The sequence below is a fragment of the Sciurus vulgaris genome (genome assembly GCF_902686455.1).
Source record: "Sciurus vulgaris genome assembly, chromosome: 3".
Lineage (NCBI taxonomy): Eukaryota > Metazoa > Chordata > Mammalia > Rodentia > Sciuridae > Sciurus > Sciurus vulgaris.
The window spans coordinates 17,362,545-17,382,878 of record NC_136463.1 but is presented as its reverse complement, the minus strand read 5'-3'; the positions used below and the strand labels follow the sequence as shown (position 1 = coordinate 17,382,878).

At 46.9% G+C, this 20,334-nt stretch overlaps 1 protein-coding gene across 3 annotated transcripts; it reads left to right on the top strand.

The window, feature by feature from the left end:
• Nucleotides 1-5,752: 5,752 nt before the first annotated feature.
• Nucleotides 5,753-18,529, top strand: MYL4 (myosin light chain 4). 3 transcript variants are annotated; one of them, XM_079134992.1, is made up of 8 exons: nt 5,753-5,769; nt 5,986-6,160; nt 9,842-9,869; nt 14,920-15,069; nt 16,619-16,792; nt 17,292-17,369; nt 17,904-17,948; nt 18,375-18,529. In XM_079134992.1, the coding sequence occupies exons 2-7, from the start codon at nt 6,020-6,022 to the stop codon at nt 17,930-17,932; spliced, it is 600 nt and encodes a 199-aa protein (XP_078991118.1). In that variant the 5' UTR covers nt 5,753-5,769; nt 5,986-6,019; the 3' UTR covers nt 17,933-17,948; nt 18,375-18,529. The 3 variants fall into 3 exon arrangements, with proteins under 3 accessions (XP_078991118.1, XP_078991119.1, XP_078991120.1); XM_079134993.1 differs by lacking the exons at nt 5,753-5,769; nt 5,986-6,160 and adding an exon at nt 6,692-6,711; XM_079134994.1 differs by lacking the exons at nt 5,753-5,769; nt 5,986-6,160; nt 9,842-9,869 and adding an exon at nt 14,438-14,545.
• Nucleotides 18,530-20,334: the final 1,805 nt, after the last annotated feature.

Sequence of the window (20,334 nt, the reverse complement as noted above, 5' to 3'; positions counted from 1 at the left end):
TTAAGTGCTGCAGAGAAGGCCCTGCTGACACAAGATCACCAACTCTGGCCACAGGGAAGTCACTTGTAGTGTGCTAGAGGAAGTCAGAATTTAGGAAGGCAAAGAGGAAGTTAATAGAGAAGTCACGAAAGAGAATCCTCTTTAGCAGTAAAAGCACATTCCTTACTGAGAGTTACTGTGCTTTCACAGATGCTTCCTAGCTTCCTTTCCCCCCAGGGGCCAGCCTTCATCCTGAGTGAACCCCTCTCTGCTCTGCTAGCTTCCGCTTTGCCTTTGTATGGTGTCTTGGGTACTAGCCTCAGGTCTGCTCAGGTCTGCTCAAGTCTGTAATGACCCACAGTGTGACCTTGAGCAAGTCACCCCCTTTTCCCTGGGCCTCTATAGTCCCCTTCAGCTGGCAGCATGTCTGGGAGAATGCAGTTTGGATGACTGGTGACAATCCGACTTGGTCTCTGTTGCTTTGCAACAATAAATCGCTTTGCCAAACATCAGCTGTCCTGCCTTCTGCCCTCTGCTTTATATCCTCAGGCTGACCCTCACCGGCCTAGTGTGGGCCTTCTAGTATCCTCCTGGCAGGATTCAGTTCACAGATACATCTCTAGGTGGCGCTGCCTCGATTGCAGCACAGATGTGCTTCAGCCATTTAATGGGAGTGAGTAGGCCAAACCTAGGGTACATTCTCCACCTCTGCCCAGGCAGCCAAGGAAAGGAACTTTGAGGGGATGGTTTAAAGTGCTCTGACAGCCAGTGATACCATGGTCCTTGAGATTTGATGTGAGACACCTTTGCCCTTCTTTTTTTTTTCTTTTTTCTTTTTCTTTTTCTTTTTTTTTTTTTGTTAGTACTGGGAGTTGAACCCAGGGCCTGGCACATGCTAGGCAAGTACTGTACCACTGAGTCACACCCCCAGCCTTATTTAAGTCCTCTCTTGTTTAAGTACTTTATTCCTCTTTATCTCATTGATTTATCCATCCAAATGCCCACCATAGACAACCGTCAGATATTTTTAATATTCAATTATTTATTATTTTGGTCCTGGGGATTGAACCCTGGGAGTACTTAACCAGTGAGCCACATCTCCAGCCCTTTTTACTTTTATATTTTGAGACAGGGTCTCACTGAGTTGCTTAGGGCCTTGCTAAGTTGCTGGAACTGGCCTTGAACTTCCTCCTGCCTCAGCCTTTTGAGTAACTGGAATGACAGGTGTGTGCATATCACCTAGTTTCCATGTACCCCAAATGTTATCATTTTCACATGTAATCAATACAATAAATTACTAATTAAATTGATTATATTCTTTTTTGTACTAAATCTTCAAAATCCAGTGTGTACTTTCCACTTACAGTATATCTCAATTTGGATTCTAAATTTTCATCAGAAGTACTTAATCTGAATTTAGATTTCATAAAATTCACTGTTGAAAAAGTAGATTCAGATATCTAATTTTTTCCAAGCATGGTTAAAAGTTTTCCAGTAACTGAATCAAGTAGCAAAAAAAAAAAAAAAAAAAAAGATATTTCCCTGTCATATTTACATACAAATTGACAAACCAGTTTCTTTTGTTTTAGAAAAATTGACTTGACTTTGAAGCAAAAGCACATGTTTTAAAATTACACCTGTCCAGGTTAAGTAAATTCACTAACTCTTATGATATTTTCCTTTATCTCCTTTAGCATGTTTACTGGACCGCTAGTAAAATACGATCTGTAATTAAGTAGATTATGTCTTTTGAATTAGTTGTGCTTCTCACCTGTCTTGTTGTTTTACCCTTGGGCATATAGGTTGCTCTGCCCAACAGTACATACCTGTGTCATACCTGAGCTCAGGGGGTACAGGTCGGGGTGGGGAATGAACCCTTAAACTGAGAGCCCTAGGCACCAAGCCTCCCAAATCAATCAGATCTGATCCTATGAAATAATTCCTTGTGTTAGGGATTCATCCCCACCCTCCCCAGGGAGAAGCAGCCTTAGGAGGAAGCTCTTCTTGAATTCTCCTGCCCTGGAAGTTTAGAGGGACTAGGAGGGGAAACATCTGTCCAAGTTAGGCCACCTCCCACCTGTTTTTATCAACTCCCCACAAATGCGGTGCATGTTCATGCCCTAATGTTATGACCTTATTGACATCTGGACCACAGGTTTAAGTCATAGCCGGTGAGCAGGTGGCACTGTTTGTTCCTAGACAGTAGTAGAGGAAAAGAAGGATCAGAGCCCCAAGAATAACTTTTCTTTTTATCATTGCAAAGCTATTCCTGGCCACTTCCTACCCCAAACTGAAGTTACTTATCTGTCACATACCCCCTGTTCAAAGGTCCTCCTTTTTTACCCAAGAGATTTTTCACTGTTTTCCTAATTTCTTGTCATTTTCTCTTTGTAATTTTTCCATTCTATCTTGGGATAGGGAGTGGCAGTCCTGTTAGTCACTCATTTAATCCTCACGACCACCCTATGAAGTTATATTAGCAGCCTCATTCCACAGATGAGAACACAGGCTGGAGAAGTTCCCTAGCCTGCCTGTGGAACTGAGTCAGGACTTGGATCCAGGCAGTCTGGCTCCTAAGTGGGCCCTCTTAGCCTCTGCCTTGCAGGAAAGCCCACGTTATCCCGTGTCCTGTATGGGATGCATTGATGTAGTGTTGATCAAGGCATTGTCTGGTAATGTCCAGGTTTATGAGAACTGACGAGAGGAGAGGGAGAATGACAAGGGCAAGGCATTAACAGCCAGGCCTGCTGTCAGCAGCATTTGATCCCAGGCAGGAGACTCTGGCGGATCACTCTCAGGGCAGGAAGGGCCCCGTGTGGCTGGAGGCGAAGGGAGGAGGAGCGAACCTCTGTGGGCCTGGCCCGCACAAGGGTTGATGTCAGCTCTCTGTGTGTTGGTCTCCAAATTTGACATCTGATATAAACTTGTTGGTGCGAAATTCTACCCTGCATTTTCAATCCACTGGATTTGAAGTCCTTCCAGTGCAGCAGTTGGGTGGGCTGAACCCACTGGCCCAGGCACCACTAGATGCTTCCCAGAGGTGGCTGTCAGGCTGCTAGTGTGTGCTGCCATACTTGTCTCTTCACACTTCTGCATCTCCTTCTTTCTTTTTCTCTGATAGGCCAACATGCACTGGGGTGTAAGTCTCTGTGGTGGACACTGTTAAGGAAACTGTAGATGGAAGAGAGTTGAAAGTCAAAGTCAGTGACCAGGAAAGGAAGGTGAAACCTCTGATTCCAGTTACTGGGCTCTCATGAAATGTGGGCATCACGAGTTTCTGTCCGGTGTACGCTCTAGATATGTGGCTCTTGCTTGAGACCACCTAGTTGCTTCTGAAATGCCAGGCACTTTTTTTTTTTTTTTGGTCCTGGGGTTGCTGAAATGGAATCAGAAACTGATTTGAAGAGCCTCTTCCCTGTTGTGGCGCCTGTGGTCCGAGGTTTCAGGCAGACAGGCTCCTGCTCTGAGTGTCCACTGACAAGGCAGGGTGCCTGGCCCTAGGGACCTGCCACTTGCTTTCTGGGCCACAAATATTTCACATTCTGGATTCCCAGCTGCCTCCCTGGCCCCCGCTCCCATTCCTTTCTACCCCTTCCTCAATCCTAGTTCCTCACTTCACAATCCCTTTGGCCACTGTCACCTTACTTTGTCTCTCCCTCATGTGGACCCCTTTCCTGGAGTTTGTTCAGGAAGCTCTGAGCAACCTATTCACCCATGGCTTTACATGCCTGGTAAAGCAAAGGAAAATGAACTAGTATGTGTGTTTTCTTGTGCTGGGGGTTGTTTGCAGAGCCTTGTGTTATTTCTTATAAATCTCATAACTTGGGAAAGAGATGTTTACTTTAGAGGTCATGAGGGTTCTTAGCCCAAGATTAGGAAGTAGTAAATCCAGGCTTTAGAGCATCTGTCTGTCTCCAAAGTCCGCACTCTCTGTCTTGGGGTGCCCCTGGAGCCCCATTCAGTGTTTTGAACTCCTAGATCTATTTCCATGCAGACTTAATATTTGGCTTCTACCTAAATTTTTTTTTAAAGGAAAAAAAAGGTAAGAATAACTTCCCAGCCCTCTTTTGAGGGATCATACTTCTTTCTAGAATTACTAGAATGACTGGTTTTTAAAACTGGTTTTTAAACTGGGGTCATATGAGAGCATTTAATTCAGTGGTTATTTAAAAAATGTAAAACCTTGGAACTATTTCTTTGAAAATGATCCTGGAAATCCCGGAGTATAAAACACAGTGGCAGAGGGAACTCCAAGACCTCTGTCCTTTGCAGTCAGAGGCTTGTCGTGGAATTTTAGGATTGATTCTGTTGAACGTTCTTTGAAAGCTCCTGATTATCTTTTCATTTTAGAGATAAGCAAACTGAGGCCAAGAGAGGCATAGTGGCTGGCACAGTAGGGACTAGTGACTGCGTCTCTAGTTTCCAGGTGTCCTGTAGTCTGCCAATCTTTTTTTTTTTTTTTTTTTTTTTTTGTGGTGCTGGGGATTGAACCCAGGGCCTTGTGCTTGCAAGGCAAGCACTCTACTGGCTGAGCTATCTCCCCAGCCCAGTCTGCCAATCTTATAGGTGAGAAACTGAGCCTAGAAAGTCCAAGTGTCTTTTCTGTTTCTTTCAGCTTTATTCCTCTTTTTCCTCTGAATTTTACAGAAACCAAAGATTTAGCTCAAAGCAGTTCTGTGTGATGAATAAGATTTTTTGTTTTTATATTTTATTGGCAATTTTTAAAAAAAAATATTTTATTGGCAAAGTTTTTTTTAAAAAAACAAAAAACAGTATAAGCTCATTATAAAAATTTCCATTACTGTAGGAAGTGAAAAAAGTAAAAAGCTGCAAATCGGCATCAAGCTCTCGCCCTCAACCCCCAGGTCCCCAGGGGTGTCTCCTGTTGACAGTGGTGGCGCATCTGTCTTGATCTTTCTGGTGAACACAGAAACATATATGGTTTTCTCCCCGCATAAATGGGAACTGCAATATACTTTCAAAAGTACATACTTTCAAATCACACACACCTCACTTTTAACCTCAATCTCTGCATGTGTGTAAATGGTAGTAAAAAATAGTGTCTATAGGATTATGGTGAAGACTTAATGAGTTTTTATATGAATAGTGCTTAACTGTGGCTGGCATACAGTGAGCATCACACACACACACACACACACACACACACACACACACACACACACACACAGGGCAGGGGGTGTACACTGAGGTACAGGTAGAGTAAGGCTTAAATATCACGTTTTCTGACCTCCACTCCCCTGAATTTCTACTGCCCCTCTGCTTCTCAACCAGGTCCCCCAGGCATGGTTCAGTGATCAGTCCTCAGTGAATGAACGTGTGTGTGGCCGGAGCATATGTGGGGGGTAGGCAGTAGGTCTAGGGACTTGAGGTCTGTGGAGCTCCTGGGATGGCTCCTCTGGAGAAGGGAGGACGTCACCCTGAGATGGGGAGGGTGTGGGGCAGCAAGGTTGGCTGGCTCAGCTGTTGCCTCAGGGCTTCATGCCGGGAGAGTTGAGCCTCAGGGCAGAACTGAGGGCCCAGAGTGGCTCTCAGCTTAAAGGATCTTGGCTTAAAAGGAATGTGCAATGGGCTGCCTCTGCTCAGGAGGGGCTAAAAAAAGCTGCACCGTCCCCTGGGCTTTGTGTGAGGGTTATCAACTGCTCAAGTCAGCTCATCTCTCTGGCTGCTCTGGCATTTTTGAGAGGGTCTATTTTCCTGGCCCCTCTGGGTTTCCACCAATTGGCAGGAAGGGGTCAGCCTGTCCCAGAGGTGGAGGCCGTGAGGAGTGAGGTGTGTGTGTGGGAGGGGGCTGGTGGCCCTAAACCTGGTGACAATGCACAGTTGTCAGCTGTACCCTGCTGGTGTTTCTTCCTTTTATAGTCAGCAGCAGTTGCTCTTGCTCTCACCCAGCCCCTCTGTGGGGGCTCCTGCCCAGGATAAAAGCGGAGGGAGGCGGCCTGGTTTCCTATCATCTCTCAGGAGTCCTATCTCTTGGTTCCCTCCTAGGTCCTACCTCCACTGAAGATCCCAACAAGAAAACATGCCTCCCAAGAAGCCCGAACCTAAGAAGGAGGCGGCCAAGCCAGCCCCAGCCCCTGCCCCAGCCCCTGCTCCAGCCTCTGCCCCAGCTTCAGCCCCTGAGCCTCCCAAGGAACCTGCCTTTGACCCCAAGAGTGTAAAGGTGAGTGAAGTTCAGCCAACTGGATGAGGGTGGGGATGACATTCAGGGTTCTCTTTGTCCTGGAGCATACAGATGGCCTTCACAGAGCTCAGACTGGCATGAGGACTCTGGTATCCCTGCCCTAGATCACAGCCCCAAGGGCCAGTAGAGCCAGTAGTAGACTGGGGCCGATGAGGGCAGTCTGCAGTCGTGGGTGTTTTCTTTTAAAAACAGGATGCTGCTCTGTCCAAGGAAGCCCTGTCCGCATCTCAGATTTACCCAGCCCAGTTGAGAATGGTGGAGTTATAACCAGTCAACCTACCAACCTTTTTAAAGGCCTTTGGGGGCCATCATAGCAGAGTGAAGGAAACCCACCTTCCTGGGTCAGTAAAGGAAACTGGGAGGTGGTGTGATATCTTTGTGGAGGGCAGGCATAATGATAACTGCTGGCGTAACTTGGAGTAATGGATGCGGGCAGTTAGGGAGGACGCTTCCAGGGTGCGGGAGGTCTGGGGAAGACCTCACTCACAAACACCCTCTAGGGGATTGAGGGAAGGAAAACTGCAGATAAGGTAAGAGGAGTCTCATTCCCTCTTTTCCTCTTTCCCTACCCAGAGGGTCCCTTCCTTTTGTGGCCTAAGCTCCTATTTGTCATTTGCTGTGGACTGGCCCATCCCAGCTGAGACCTTCGCTCTAACTTTGCCAGGGGCTGGGCCTGCTTCCCTCTGCCTCCCCAGAGTCACTCCCTCCCTGCCTTGTCCTATTCCCCCATCTGGAATACTCCCTGGAGCTGGTGTGGGTCCTGCGGGCTGACTCAGTAATTTCAGGCCTCCCGCAGCTGTCTGGCCCCGCTGCTAAGGAATGAACTGGGAGGGGGTGGGCCCAGGAGGGAGGGGTCAGAAGCCTCTAGAGAGGAGAAATTTTAAGTCATGACACCAGAATGGGAGAGGTCAAGTGGCTACTGGTATGAAGATCTATTAATAACAGTGGCGAGTGGTAGGCCCCTGGGGATCTCAGCCTTAGGGCAATGGCTGGGGGTGTAAGGAATCAGCGCAAAATAAGAGCACAGGACCAGGTTCTGTGACAAATGAGATAGGAACCCAAGGTCCAGGGCTCAGTCGTGTGACCCTCCCTGGCCCCCTCAGGATTGCCCAGGACCCACAGCAGGGATGCCCCACAGTTGCTCTGTTGAAGACCTTGTGTTGACCCACAAGGAGCAGGAATTAGGCAGAACTGACTTGACCATGAGGTGGAGGCAGTTGCCCCATTCCTGAGTATGGTTATGGTTTTCTCTAGGGAAACCGAGTTTAGTATATGACCTTAAAAGTATTTGAAGGTTTCTCTGTCATATGTCTGTCTCTGTTATATGGCAAGAGAAGCTCACTATCTGCCCCTCGACTTTGTTTCTGATTTATTCTGATACAGCGCCAGGCCTGGTCCCAATGTCTGGGAAAGAGCAGCCTGATGGGATCATGGGTGCCCTTCCCTGTGCCTGTCACTTCCCTCCATCCACCCACCTCTCCCAATTTCCCATTGCAGTCCTCTTTTCTGGTGGTTTTTGAAATTGCTTTAAAGTAGGGGGGAAAGAAAAGCAGTGTCTTTCCCAAGAGTCATTTTCTACCCTTTTATTATATTTACCCAATGCCTTTGTTTATAAGATTCTTTTCTCAAAGAAAAAGTAAAAGTAAACTTAAGTCCAATGTGTGTTGTTCTGACCATGTAGCCAGACTTCGTGCTTTTATTGATTGATTGATTGGTTTGTTTGTTTATTTTTGGTACCGGAGATTGAGTGCAGAGGTGCTTAACCACTGAGCCACCCCTGCTTTTCCTTCCTTCCTTCCTTCCTTCCTTCCTTCCTTCCTTCCTTCCTTCCTTCCTTCCTTCCTTCCTTCCTTCCTTCCTTCCTTCCTTCCTTCCTTCCTTCCTTCCTTCCTTCCTCTCTTTCTTTCATTTGAAACAGGGTTTCACTACATTGTTGAGGCTGGCCTCAAACTTGTGATCCTCCTGCCTCCGGCAGGCAGACTGCTGGGATTACGGGCATGCACCACCAGGCCTGGCTGCCAGACTCCATGCGTTTATACTAGTTTCTCTTAACATGCTTACTCCTGGGCTTAACTCAGAGAGTTAAAGCAGAGCGTCCTTTATCCCATTTAACATACTCATCACTACCCGCAACCCCATATGGGCAAAATTCACTCCAAGTTTTCTTGTAGAACTAGGACTAGGAATAGTGGCATACGGAGAAGCAGCTCAGGGTGCAGTCATGGCCACTGGGGATGGAAGGGGCTTGGACAGGGTGGGATGCCATGAGATGGGTAAGGACGCTGAGGTAACGTGCGAGGTCCTGATGAACATGATGACCAATGACTGTCACTGCCATTCATTTTCAGAGCCTCTGACACTCCTCATCTGTATTTATTCAGCATAATTGGGAGTGTCAGGTCCACAGCCCAGTTGTGCCAGGGCAGTGGGATAGGCTGCTAAGAGGTAAAGAAAATGCCTGGGACAGCACACAAGGTATGGGACTTTATTGAGAAATGCTCCCGGGAAGGCCAGTGGCGATAGGCGGAACAGGCAGCACCTCTGCCCCTTATTGTGCTTCAGCAAGCAGTGACACCTCTGTCACAGCAGTGGTGGCCGGCTGGATGAGTGACATGTATCCTTTCCACGGTGCCCTCAGTTCCACCCCAGTTTTCTCAGGGAGGGGTGTGGCTTTATAAGTGAGGCTACAGATGCTGTGACATCATTAATTTACTTATTTGGCTTTGTCCCTTGTATGACCAGCATCCCAAGGAGCAGCTGTCCTGGTGGGCATGCAAGAAAGCAGATTTCTGTAGATAACACTAACGTGCCCTAGTTCCCAGCACACACGAAAGAAAGTCAGGGTCTTTCCAGTTATCTAGGCATTTGGCCCTGGGTCGACTCTCATAGTTCCCTGGGCTTGGTCCTCAGCTAGGTCCTTGTGAACTGAAAGGGGAATTTCAGGGACATGGTATTACTACCTCCTTTAAGGACAATTCAGGGGAAAATCCAAAATTCATTCCTGTATTAAACCAATATTTTTTTGAGTGCCTACTATGTACCAGGTATTTCAGTGAACAGTAACAAAATCTCTACCCTGCAGGAACTCTGACTTCAAGGACAGAGGATACACATAAAAGGCATGACTAGAAATCTATCACAAAGCATCAAGTGCCCACGACAATCACTCTTGCTATTCCAGAATGCCTAAGATCGCAGTGTGCGAAGGAGGGGCTGAGGTAGTGCCCAGTGAGGGGAGAGAGGTGGGTTTATAGTCAGAATCAAGTAGAAAAGGGAGTAAACCCAAGGGTGGGGAGTGGTGGGCTCCCAAAGCAGAAGGAGGTGCAGCTTGTCAGAGGGCTATGCACTGGGGAGAGACCGAAGAGGTAGAAGTGAGGGCAGTTTAAGTGTGGCCAGGATTAGGAATCTATCAATAGGAAGTAGGTTCTAGAGTTATCTAGATTATTTTTCTTTCCCTTGCCCTCTGGGTCTTGAGGGAGCTTTGGAGGTTGTATTGTTTTACAGCCTGTCAACTCTGACCTGTTCACTAGGAGGCTGGTGTTGTACACTCAGCCCGTAGCCTCCTTCTCTCCTCATCGGTGACCTGCTGGAGGTGACCAGACCTCCCTTTGGAAGCCCTTAGCTGTCTCCACCCTCACTCCTCTGTTTTCCTCTCCACAGATAGACTTCAGCGCTGACCAGATCGAAGGTGAGTACCAACAACCCACTTTCCCTTCTCTGTTGCACTTTTTTTCTGGAGGAAGAGAAGGCAGAGACCTGCGTACTTTCTATGGATTAACTTGTTTAATTCTCATAATGACCCTACAAGGTAGTATTACCACCCCCATTTTACAGGTGATGAAATGGAGGCACCGAGAGTTTGGGCGGCTCATCCAGTCTCCCTCAGCAGTCGTGGTGGGGCAGGATTCAGACTCGGGCAATCTGATCCTTAATTGCTCTGCTAGATCACTTAGGACATAACAGATGCTCAACAAATGTTAGTGCCCTTTTCCCCCCACCCTAAAGATCTATCCAAGATCTTTGGAAGCCCTCATTTCTGTTCCTGTTATTCAAAAGCCCTTCTTAGGTTACCAGCTTTTCCTCCCCGATTCATGAGGTCTGTCAAGATGCCAGCCCACTATGGTGGCAGGGCCAATGGTGACTTCTGGGAGCCCCAGTTCATCTGTGATCTCCATCAACCACTCTTCTCTATCTTTGATGGAGAAGATTTATATTTTCAGTCTTACATAGAGTGTTGTTAAGTGCAACTTCAAACTAAGTCTCAAGGTCTTCCACTCTCTGATCTGATTGTTAGCCCTTAGTCCCTTTTTAGTAGGAGTCTGATGTTTCAAGAATGAAATGCATGCTGGTAGTGGTGGTGCACACATGTAATCCCAGCGACTTGGGAGGCTGAGGCAGGAGGATTGAAAGTTCAAGGTCAGCCTCAATAATGCAGTGAGACCCTCAGCAACTTAGTGAGAATCTGCCTCAAAATAAAAAAGAAAAGGACTTGAAATATAATTCAGTGGTAAAGCACCCTGGTTTCAATCCCTGGTACTGCAAAAAATAAATTTGTATATATATGTTCATGACATACATGAATGTACTAAAATTATCACGACTGCATTTACAGATGTTTGAATTGTTTCCAGTTAGGGAAAACCATTCTTTCCCCAGGCAAGCTTCCTAGCTGTAGGTCAAAGGATATGAACATTTAAATTGTGATAGTTATTGTCAAATCGTCGTCCAAAAAAGTGACACAATTTACCCACAAATAGAGTATAAGAGCTGGCACATGCATTTTGGAACTGTGAATTGAAACATACTGGTATTTTTAAAAATATTTTTTAGTTGTCAATGGATATTTATTTATTTATTTATTTATATGTGGTGCTGAGGATCAAACCCAGGGCCTCACACATACCAGGCAAGCACTCTACCACTGAGCCACGACCCCAGCCCCTGGTATTTGTTCTTTGTTTGTTTCTGTACTGGGGATTGAACCTAAGGGCTCTTTACCACTAATCTACTTCTCTAGCCCTTTTTTATATTTCATTTTGAGACGGGGTCTCACTAAGTTTGCATTCTATGTTTGTAATATACTGTGGATATTCACTTTAAGTCAATAATTTGGGAGTTGTGTGAATTTTTAATGTTAATTTGTATGCATTTTAATGAAATATATGCTTATGCAGTCATACAAAACCCACAACACCAGTGAGGACTAGAAAATCAGTTAATGATCAAAAATTTTTATTTCCCAAATGTGAATTCTTATTAAAGCCAACTGGGACAGCTAGGGGGATTATTCATTTCAATCTTATATCCTCTGACATTTTGACATCCTTTGATATTTGGAAACATTTTTCATTATGTTGGATCAGAATTGACTCTCATTTAATTTTAGCCCTGCTGTCTCTTTATTTGCTCTTTGGTGAAAATGATGGTTTCTTGTGTTATGGTGGAAACAACATTCTTTGGAAATCAGGAGAATATAGTATTATCCATAATTCTGCTATTATTGGCCATGAGACTTTGGGCAAGTTTTTTGTTTGTTTGTTTGTTTTGGAACTGGGGATTGAACCCAGGAATGCTTTACAACTGAGCTACATTCCACCCCTTTTTGTTTTTAGACAGAGTCTCACTAAATTGCTGAGGCTGTCCTCAAACTTGCATCCTCTTGCCTCAGCCTCCCGTGTTACTGGCATTATAGGTGTGTGCTACTGCACCTGGCTGCGCAAATTATTTCTTTAGGCCTTAATTTTCTTATCTGTAAAGTGAGGACATTTGGTTCTTTTTTTTTTTTTTTTTTTTTTTTTTATGAGGGATTGAATCCATGAGTGCTTTACCAGGGCAGGAGCTACATCCCCAGCTTTTTTTTTATTTTTTATTTTGGGACAGAGTCTCACTAAGTTTCTGAGGCTGGCCTTGAACTTGTGATCCTCCTGCCTCAGCCTCCTGAGTCACTGGGATTATAGGGATGTGCTACTGTGCCACAGAAATTCTGTGACTATTCAGCATTCTGTAGTTACCCTCCATCTGTTTGGAGATAGTTGTCAAACTCCTTTTTAGCTTTATGTTTGTTAGGTGATAAAGTCTGAATTTCTTTTATGTTTTCAAAATTTTTCCTCTCAATATCATGCTAAGTGAGATAAGCCAATCTCAAAAAAGAAAAGGACGAATGATCTCACTGATAAGCGGATGATGACACAATGGGGGGTGGGAGGGGGGCAAGAATGAAGGAAGGAGGGACTGTATAGAGGGAAAAGAGGGGTGGGAGGGGTGGGGGGGAAGGGGAAAATAACAGAATGAATCAAACACCATTACCCTATGTAAATGTATGATTCCACAAATGGCATGCTGTTACTCCATGTACAAACAGAAACAACATGTATCCCATTTGTTTACAATAAAAATAAATTAAAAAAAATTTTTTTCTCTCATAAGAACTAAATTCTAACCCTTGACTTCCATCTCTGGTCCCTCTACAGATTTCCATATCCTTCTAGAAAGGCATTATCACCATTAGACTTGTTCTAGGAAGCACTGACTACACTACTGCAGACTGTTGAGGAAAGGTTTCTTCTGGCCTTGTGAATATTGCCTCTAATGTCACTGACTTTGTTTTTTCCTAGTAACAACCAAACTTCAGCTTTGATTTGTGTGTGCTTAGCAGACTTCCCAGCAGGTCAGGTTCAGCTGGACCATTAGCAGGCACAGCAAGCAGGTCTCTTCCTCTTCCTCCTTTCTCTCCACCATTTCCTTGACTTCTTTAGTGGATGGTCAGAAGTCACATCTGCATTTGGCATATAAATGAAGATAACAATGCCTATAACATAAGTTTTTTTTTTTTTTTTTTTTTTAGCATAAGGTTTTTTTTCAAAGATTAACAAGGTAATCCGTGCAAAATTTCCAGCTCAGAGCCTGTGCTCAAATCATAGGTTGTTGTTGTTACTCTCATGTTCCACTCTACTATTAACCAATCACTGTATCTTCTTATGTGAGGAAATGCCCTCTTGTTAAATCTGACTTTATTCTTCTGAATGAATTAGGAGAAGATCAAAATGTCTGGGTTCAGATTCAACTAATAAACTATTATTTATTGAACATTGAATTTGTGGCAGACACCATGCTAATCATTTTAAACATTAGGAAATTAAGTTCATATAACAATCTGTAGGGAGCTGTTATTTCCTTGTTACAGAGTAGGAAGCCAAGTTTCAGAGAGATTAAGTGACTTGGCCAAGATCACAAAGTTAAGTGATAAAATTGAGTTAAAACTCAGTAAGATGATACTAACAGGGTTGTGTTACTGTGTGACACTAACAGTATTGCTTACTATGTATTGAACATTATGTTAAGATTTTTACATACATTATTTTACTTGCATACACTATAAAACTAGTCTAAATATAATTTAAATACCCTATGAGGTAGGTGCTATTAAAACAAGAGGTTTATTGAGATAAATGTTTACTTTCCCAAGGTCATAATAAGGAATAAAAATGGAATTTGAATTCAGTTATTGAGCAAATGTGAAAGATCTTATCTTTTAAGTTCATATGAAGTCTAATAAAGAGTTGTCAGTAAAGATCCAGGGGGATCTGCTTTGATATATAGAATGATGTCTAAATAATCCATGTATAGCCTCTAAGGAAGGAAGCATTTCTAAAGTACTTGAAGAAGATTAAGAACAGCTTTTCTCCTAAGTACTTCACACATTCTGCTTTGGTTTATACTGTTAATCTGCTTAGTAAACCTCTGCTCTGTGGAAAGCAGAAGGCAGCTTCAGTTCCACTCCCCTCCAAATGATTCCCACTAACGAATTGGTCAAATCCAGATCAGTGAAGAATCAAGACTCTTTGCAAAGGGCCCAGAGTGCCTTAGTTTGACCTCCCCCTGGACACCTGCCCTGCTATCTTCAAGGAGTCCATCTTTACGGTAATGAGTTCCCTCCAGAACCAGGAAACACAGTTAACCACCACTCAGTTTCCTTTATCACATGCAAGACACCATGATTGGAGCGCTTTGTGACCCCGCTAGCAACCTGCTCAGGTGGACGTTGAATCTCTCCTTAGAGCTAAGAAATCGAGGACCCACAGAGGTTGGTAGTTTGCCCAAGATCAAATGCGGATCAGTGGCAGAGCTGGGGTGGTCTGACTGCCCCAGTGTCACCTCGTCTGGCCCGGAGCCCTCTTTTTAGCCTGGAACAGGCTGTACTGATAATAGTTGATTCTTGAACAGGTCTTATCACTTAGCATAGTGCCTCCACATCCTGCCACCTCTGTTGACATGGGAGGGGTGGTGGGGGAGAGCTGGCACTTCCTTGTGTGCACAAGAAAACTGAGACCCAGACTGGCCTGTCCTCTGTGAATCAGAGCTGAGGTGAAAACCCATGGACCCCACTCCTAGGCTGGCCTATCTCACTTCTCTGCTGCTCGGCAGTCAGGATGCCACCTGCATCAGGGGAGGATGGGTAGGAGGAGGGGTGGAGGCAAGGGAGACATTCGCACTGTGTAGCACTGGGCCAACTGGAGACAGTCTGCCAGGGCTGGGCTGGGCACCAGGCTGCCGCTCTAGTTGTTAGAAGATGGAGAGGAGGCAGGTTCCAAGAAGAGCCTGGGACAGAGGCTGAAGGGAAATGTTGGCATATTTCAACCACCACATGAACCTGCTGTTCAGTAGGGTGGAGGCTGAGCAGACCCGGCCACTGCCTTCTCTTGGGACCCATGGGCTGTAGCTGGTGCTTCTCTCTACAGAGTTCAAAGAGGCCTTTTCATTGTTTGACCGGACCCCAGCTGGAGAGATGAAGATCACCTATGCGCAGTGTGGGGACGTGCTGCGGGCCTTGGGCCAGAACCCCACCAATGCTGAGGTGCTGCGTGTGCTGGGCAAGCCAAAGCCAGAAGGTTAGTGTGGGCCCCTGGTTGACCTCTGGCCCACTGGGTGCTCTGTACAGATTCAACTCCCATCAGCCTCACTCTCCTCCCCTCTGGTCCTGCAGAACCAGCCTTCCCTGTCCAGGTTACCGTAGCCCCATTGTGAGAGTTTATACAGAAGCCTTAGCTGTAGAGGACCCTTGAAGAATGGAGCCTGGGCTTGCTCTTGTTTCCCTCATGACTTTGAGGTTGGGAGCTCACGGGGCACAGGAGAGACCTGCTACTGCTTCAGTGTCTTCCCCTGACCCCCTCCCTACAAGATTCAGGGACATGGCATGGACAGGAAGACAGTGAAAATATGATAACTAGTCACATACTACCCCTAACCCTGTGGCTCTTAGTAGGTGTGTCTGTCACAGCACTGTGTCCTGTGACCACTGTGAGTTGTGTCACAAATTATTTCTACTAACGGTTAGAGCCCTGAAGTTGGCAAATTATTATTATTGTTTTTTAACATTTTGTTTTAGTTGTAGGTGGACAACTAAAACATTTTATTTTATCTTTATGTGGTGCTGAGGATCAAACCCAGAGACTCACGCATGCTAGGCAAGCGCTCTACCACTGAGCCACATCCCCAGTCCCACAAATTATTTATTTAATGTAAATTAGAGGAGATTCAAGATTAGCTCTATAATGAAGTGGCTTTCCCGCATTTGAACCAAAACTTGATGGATTTTGGTGAGTGAGAATTTCATATGTGGTGCATGGACGTATGTCCCATTTGTAAATCTCATCTGTCACATGTGGCAGGGAAATTAACAGCTGCCCCCAAACACACAGCATTGTCCTCAGAGGTGGAGGGCCTGGTGGGACCAGGCAGACCTGGGCAGGAACCCTAGCAAGGGTAGGCTGCCTCTAGAGGATGCCTGGGCCTCAGACTGGTCCTCTCTGTCTCCCTTGGTTTTGGCCTCTTCCTCTTTTCCTCTAACCAAAGATAACAGTAATGGGGGAGCAAATAATGTGGGCAGGAAGGTGTTTGCTCATATCATCAGGCCTTCTTAGAGGCCAAAAGATAACCTGGGCTGGGCGCAGTGGCGCACGCCTGTAATCCCAGCAGCTCGGGAGGCTGAGGCAGGAGGATTGCAAGTTCAAAGCCAGCCTCAGCTACTTAGCAAGGCCCTGTCTCAGAAAATAAAAAGGGTTTGGGGTGTATCTCAGTGATAAAGCATCATTGGGTTCAATCTTAGTTAAAAAAAAAAAAAAAAAAAAGTTTACATTGTGAATGTGAAGCCTGTGCCTGGGCTGTGTGGCCCTTTGGGGTCCATGAATCCTGCTGCTCTGCTAAGGTGGCCACCTGGAGCTCAGTGGTGTGGGTGGAGTCAGGTTCCTTTTTCTTCTACTCTTCTCCTTTCACTGGGAGTAGACTGCCTGGGCCCACGTCTCCTGCTCTGTTCCAGTGGGCAACTCTGTGTCCTTCAGGGTGATTTCTGGGTGCTGCCAGGGCTGGGGTGAGGTCCCGCTTGGCTCCCTACCCCCTGCTCACAGCACTGCCTCTGTCCTTCCGTACGCCTGCTGGAAGAGATGAATGCCAAGATGCTGGACTTTGAGACGTTCCTGCCCATCCTGCAGCACATCTCCCGCAACAAGGAGCAGGGCACCTACGAGGACTTCGTGGAGGGGCTGCGTGTCTTTGACAAGGAGAGCAATGGCACGGTCATGGGTGCTGAACTTCGGCATGTCCTTGCCACCCTGGGTATGCAAACTGAGCAGAGATGAACCCGTGTGTGTGTGTGTGTGTGTGTGTGTGTGTGTGTGTGTGTGTGTTGGGGGGTGGTGACCAAGAGGCCCTGCACCCAGCAAATCAGGTCTCGGCCCAGAGCCTGTCTCTCTGGGCTCTTCAGGTACAACCTCCCCCGGCTGGGCTAGCTCAGCAGGCACCAGATTTGGGAGAGGAAAGTCATGACAGGGCAGGGGTTACTCTGAGGTCTAAGCGGGGGACCCAGTCTTCTGTCTTTGCCTTCGCCTGAATCACTGGGCCCTGGAGATTGTAGAAAGCGGGAGAGGCTTTAGGGAGTGGGTGGGACCTTAAGACTGTTGATCCCACCCTCCAAAGACTTTGCCAGAGACTTGGCACGAACCATTTCCCAGATCCAGGAGTCTGGGACCTTCAGTCTTAGGGGACACTTGGGTTTTGCCAGTCCCATCTTTGCCATTTGTAATTAAGAACCCATAACCTCCCAACCCCACCTCAGGAGAGAAGATGACAGAGGCTGAAGTGGAGCAGCTGTTATCTGGGCAGGAGGACGCCAATGGCTGCATCAATTACGAAGGTATTGCTTCTGCTTTGCTTATGGGGCACCCAGGAGGCACGGGCGGGCAGGACTGGCTGGCGGCTCAGGCTGGAGGATGTGTCCTCAGGTGGGCTGTGGAGGATTCCCAGTTGAATGTGTTGGTGTCCATCCTGGGAGTGAATATCCTGGTGTAATAGAAGGAGCATGGATTAGGGGACAGCTCTGCCACGCACTAGCTGTGTCACTTTGATCAAGTCACTTATCTTCCGAGCCTCCATTATCTCACTGGAGCAATGGGGAGGTGCTGGCACCTTTCTCAAGTTGTGGGGATTCGTAGAGTTAATGTAGCTCACTTCATTTATGTCGCGTGTCAGCACAAAGAGCAGACGCAGCAGAGTTTAGGTCTGTCCCTCTTCTGCTTTCTTCCCACCAACCCTCAGAGAAAGAATTACAGTCTGGGGAAGGGGTGGTGGGAAGGTTTGGAGGGTGGAGGAGGAGGCAGGTGAAGAGCTGGGGAGGGAAATGAAGACTGAAGGGGCCAAGTCCTCGGCTGATATTCATTTTCTTCCCCAGCCTTTGTCAAGCACATCATGTCTGGGTGAAGCAGATTCCTCCAGGGTGAGTGCTGAAAGGCCTTGGGGACAACATCATGTGCCAGAGAGGTCTTCGGCTTCAAGTCTGACCCCTGGAGAGGAAACCATGTGGGGCGGGGATGTGAGAGCAGCCTGCCCCGCCCCCACCGCTGCCCTGGGCCCTTCGTTTCCTCCTGCCACACCTCTCACCCTCCCTTGTCTTTTCACCCCCTCTTGACCCCTATTGTCACATCCTCCTGCCTGTCCCAGGTCTCTTAGGCCTGGGGTCCCCTGTACAGGCTGAGCATGAGAAAGCCCCTCCCAAGTGGAAGAGAGAGTCCCTGGCCAATGCTCTCCACCCGGTTCCTCCTCACTTCCTTCCCTGACTCCTGAGTGTGCTGCCACCAGACAGTGATGTGGGCTATGAGTAGGGGAGGGTGACACGCCCTTGCCATCTAGCACTTTCTTTCAGGTGCCTTAGCCATCCCAGAGTGAGTGAGCAAGAGGCCCGCAGCGACGCAGCCGGAGTCCTGGACTTACCACTGCACCTCGGCCAGGGACCCCCAGGCCCGCCGCCCTCTGTAAATAAACCGCTCTGGCAAGGTTGGGCTTATTCTCTGATTCTAACCAGTCTCTGAGTATTTTTTTTAACTAATTGAAGTCCCTCTGTGTGATGTCACCTGAGGCCTCCTGTTTACTCAGTGCAGTGAGTCACATCTGGGAGCCGGGAGACAGGCCATGGATGGAGAAATTTTGGAGTGAGACCCATGAGCAAGAACTGGAAGGATTTGCAGTTTGAGGATCCACTTTCCCCCAAGCCTCACTCTCCACCCACTTCATCCCCAGGTGGTGAGCAGGAAGGGGGACACCAGGAGCTAGCCGGGGACTCCTCAAAGGGATCTTGTTTCATCTTAAAAAAAAAAAAAAAAAAAAAAAAAATCCTGGACTCTGTGGTATAGATCGGCGGTGGCGCACTTGCCAAGCCGGCCTGTACAAGGCCCTGCTTCCATCCCGAGACTGAAAACATACGTAACTTAAAACTAACATCTTAAACCATTTTTAACACACTTCAGCAGTGCTAAGGATACGCACGTTGTCGTGGACCCAGTCTCCAGAACTTTTTCATCTCAATATGAAACAATATTAAACAACTCCCCATTCCCTCCTCTCCCCACTCCCCGACAATCAACTTGGACTTTCTGTTTTCATGCATTTGACTCTCCAGATAAGTAAAACCATATGGTATTTGCCCTTTTGCAACTGGCTTTCCACTCAGCACGAAATCCTCAGTGTTCGTCCAAGCTGTCAGGACTGCCTTCCTTTTTTGGGCGGAGGAATCCGCCACCGAATGGACAGAGTGGTTTGGCTTTGGTCGTCGCTTCTGGATCAGGGTTCTGGATCAGGGTTCTGGAGGTGCCTCTTCCTCTGAGGGCAAAGCCCCCAGCCGAGTCAGCCCTACTTGTTCTACACATCTCACTGACTCCAGCTCCCTGCCCTGGAAAGGGCCAGGGTCAAAGGGTCACAGAGCTCAGGTTAGGGCAGGGTGTGGGGCAAGACAAGAGAGAAAGGGACAGATGAGCCAGAGTGATTGGGGAGAAGGAGAAAGGTGCCCTGAGGGCGTTGGAGATGTGTGAACAGAAATGCTCTTACTGGGCCCGGGTGGAGCAGTCTCCTCTCACAGCCTTTCTGTCGCCCTGCCTGTTGGGCACCCGGCCACAGAACTTTGCAGAACGTCTATGAATTCCAGGCACAGCTGCCTGTGTCATGGGAAGCTGCGATCTGTGAATCCAAAATAGTCCTAAGAATTTCATCTGTGTATTTCTTCCTTCTTCCCGGAGGGGACAGTTGGGAGCGGATAATGGAGTCCAGTGTTTTTTTCCTCTTCTCTCTCTCTTTTTTTGAATTTAAGATTTTCCTGCCTCAGCTTCCCAAGTAACTGAGATAAAAGGCACACACCACCGCTTCCAGTTTCGTCCTCAGTGTTGTTCTAGCTCTATAGTTCTAGCTCTATGTCACTCAGTGCATGAAGCTGGTGGGGACAAAGCTGCTCTGGTGGAGGAGGTTCGGAGCTTCATTTGGCTTCGTGGAGGCTCCAACTGGGTTCCTTGTATGGAGCACAGTCAGAAGATTATTAATTTAGTCAGAAATAAAAGTGGATTCTTGGGGGCGAAGTGACTTACCCAAGACCATGGCTAGTAGAAGTTGGGCTTAGGTCCCCTGAATCCCAGATGTACATGTATTTTTTTCAACATATCAACCTGCCTTTTGGATTCTTCTCTCATTTGTCCCTTATCTCTTTGAGTGCTCTGTTTCAATATTACTTACCACTCTTTTTTGTTAATTTCTTTATTAAAAATTTTTGTTTTTGGTACTGGAGATTGAACCCAAGGGTGCTTAACCACTGAGCCACATCTGCAGCTCTTTTTATATTT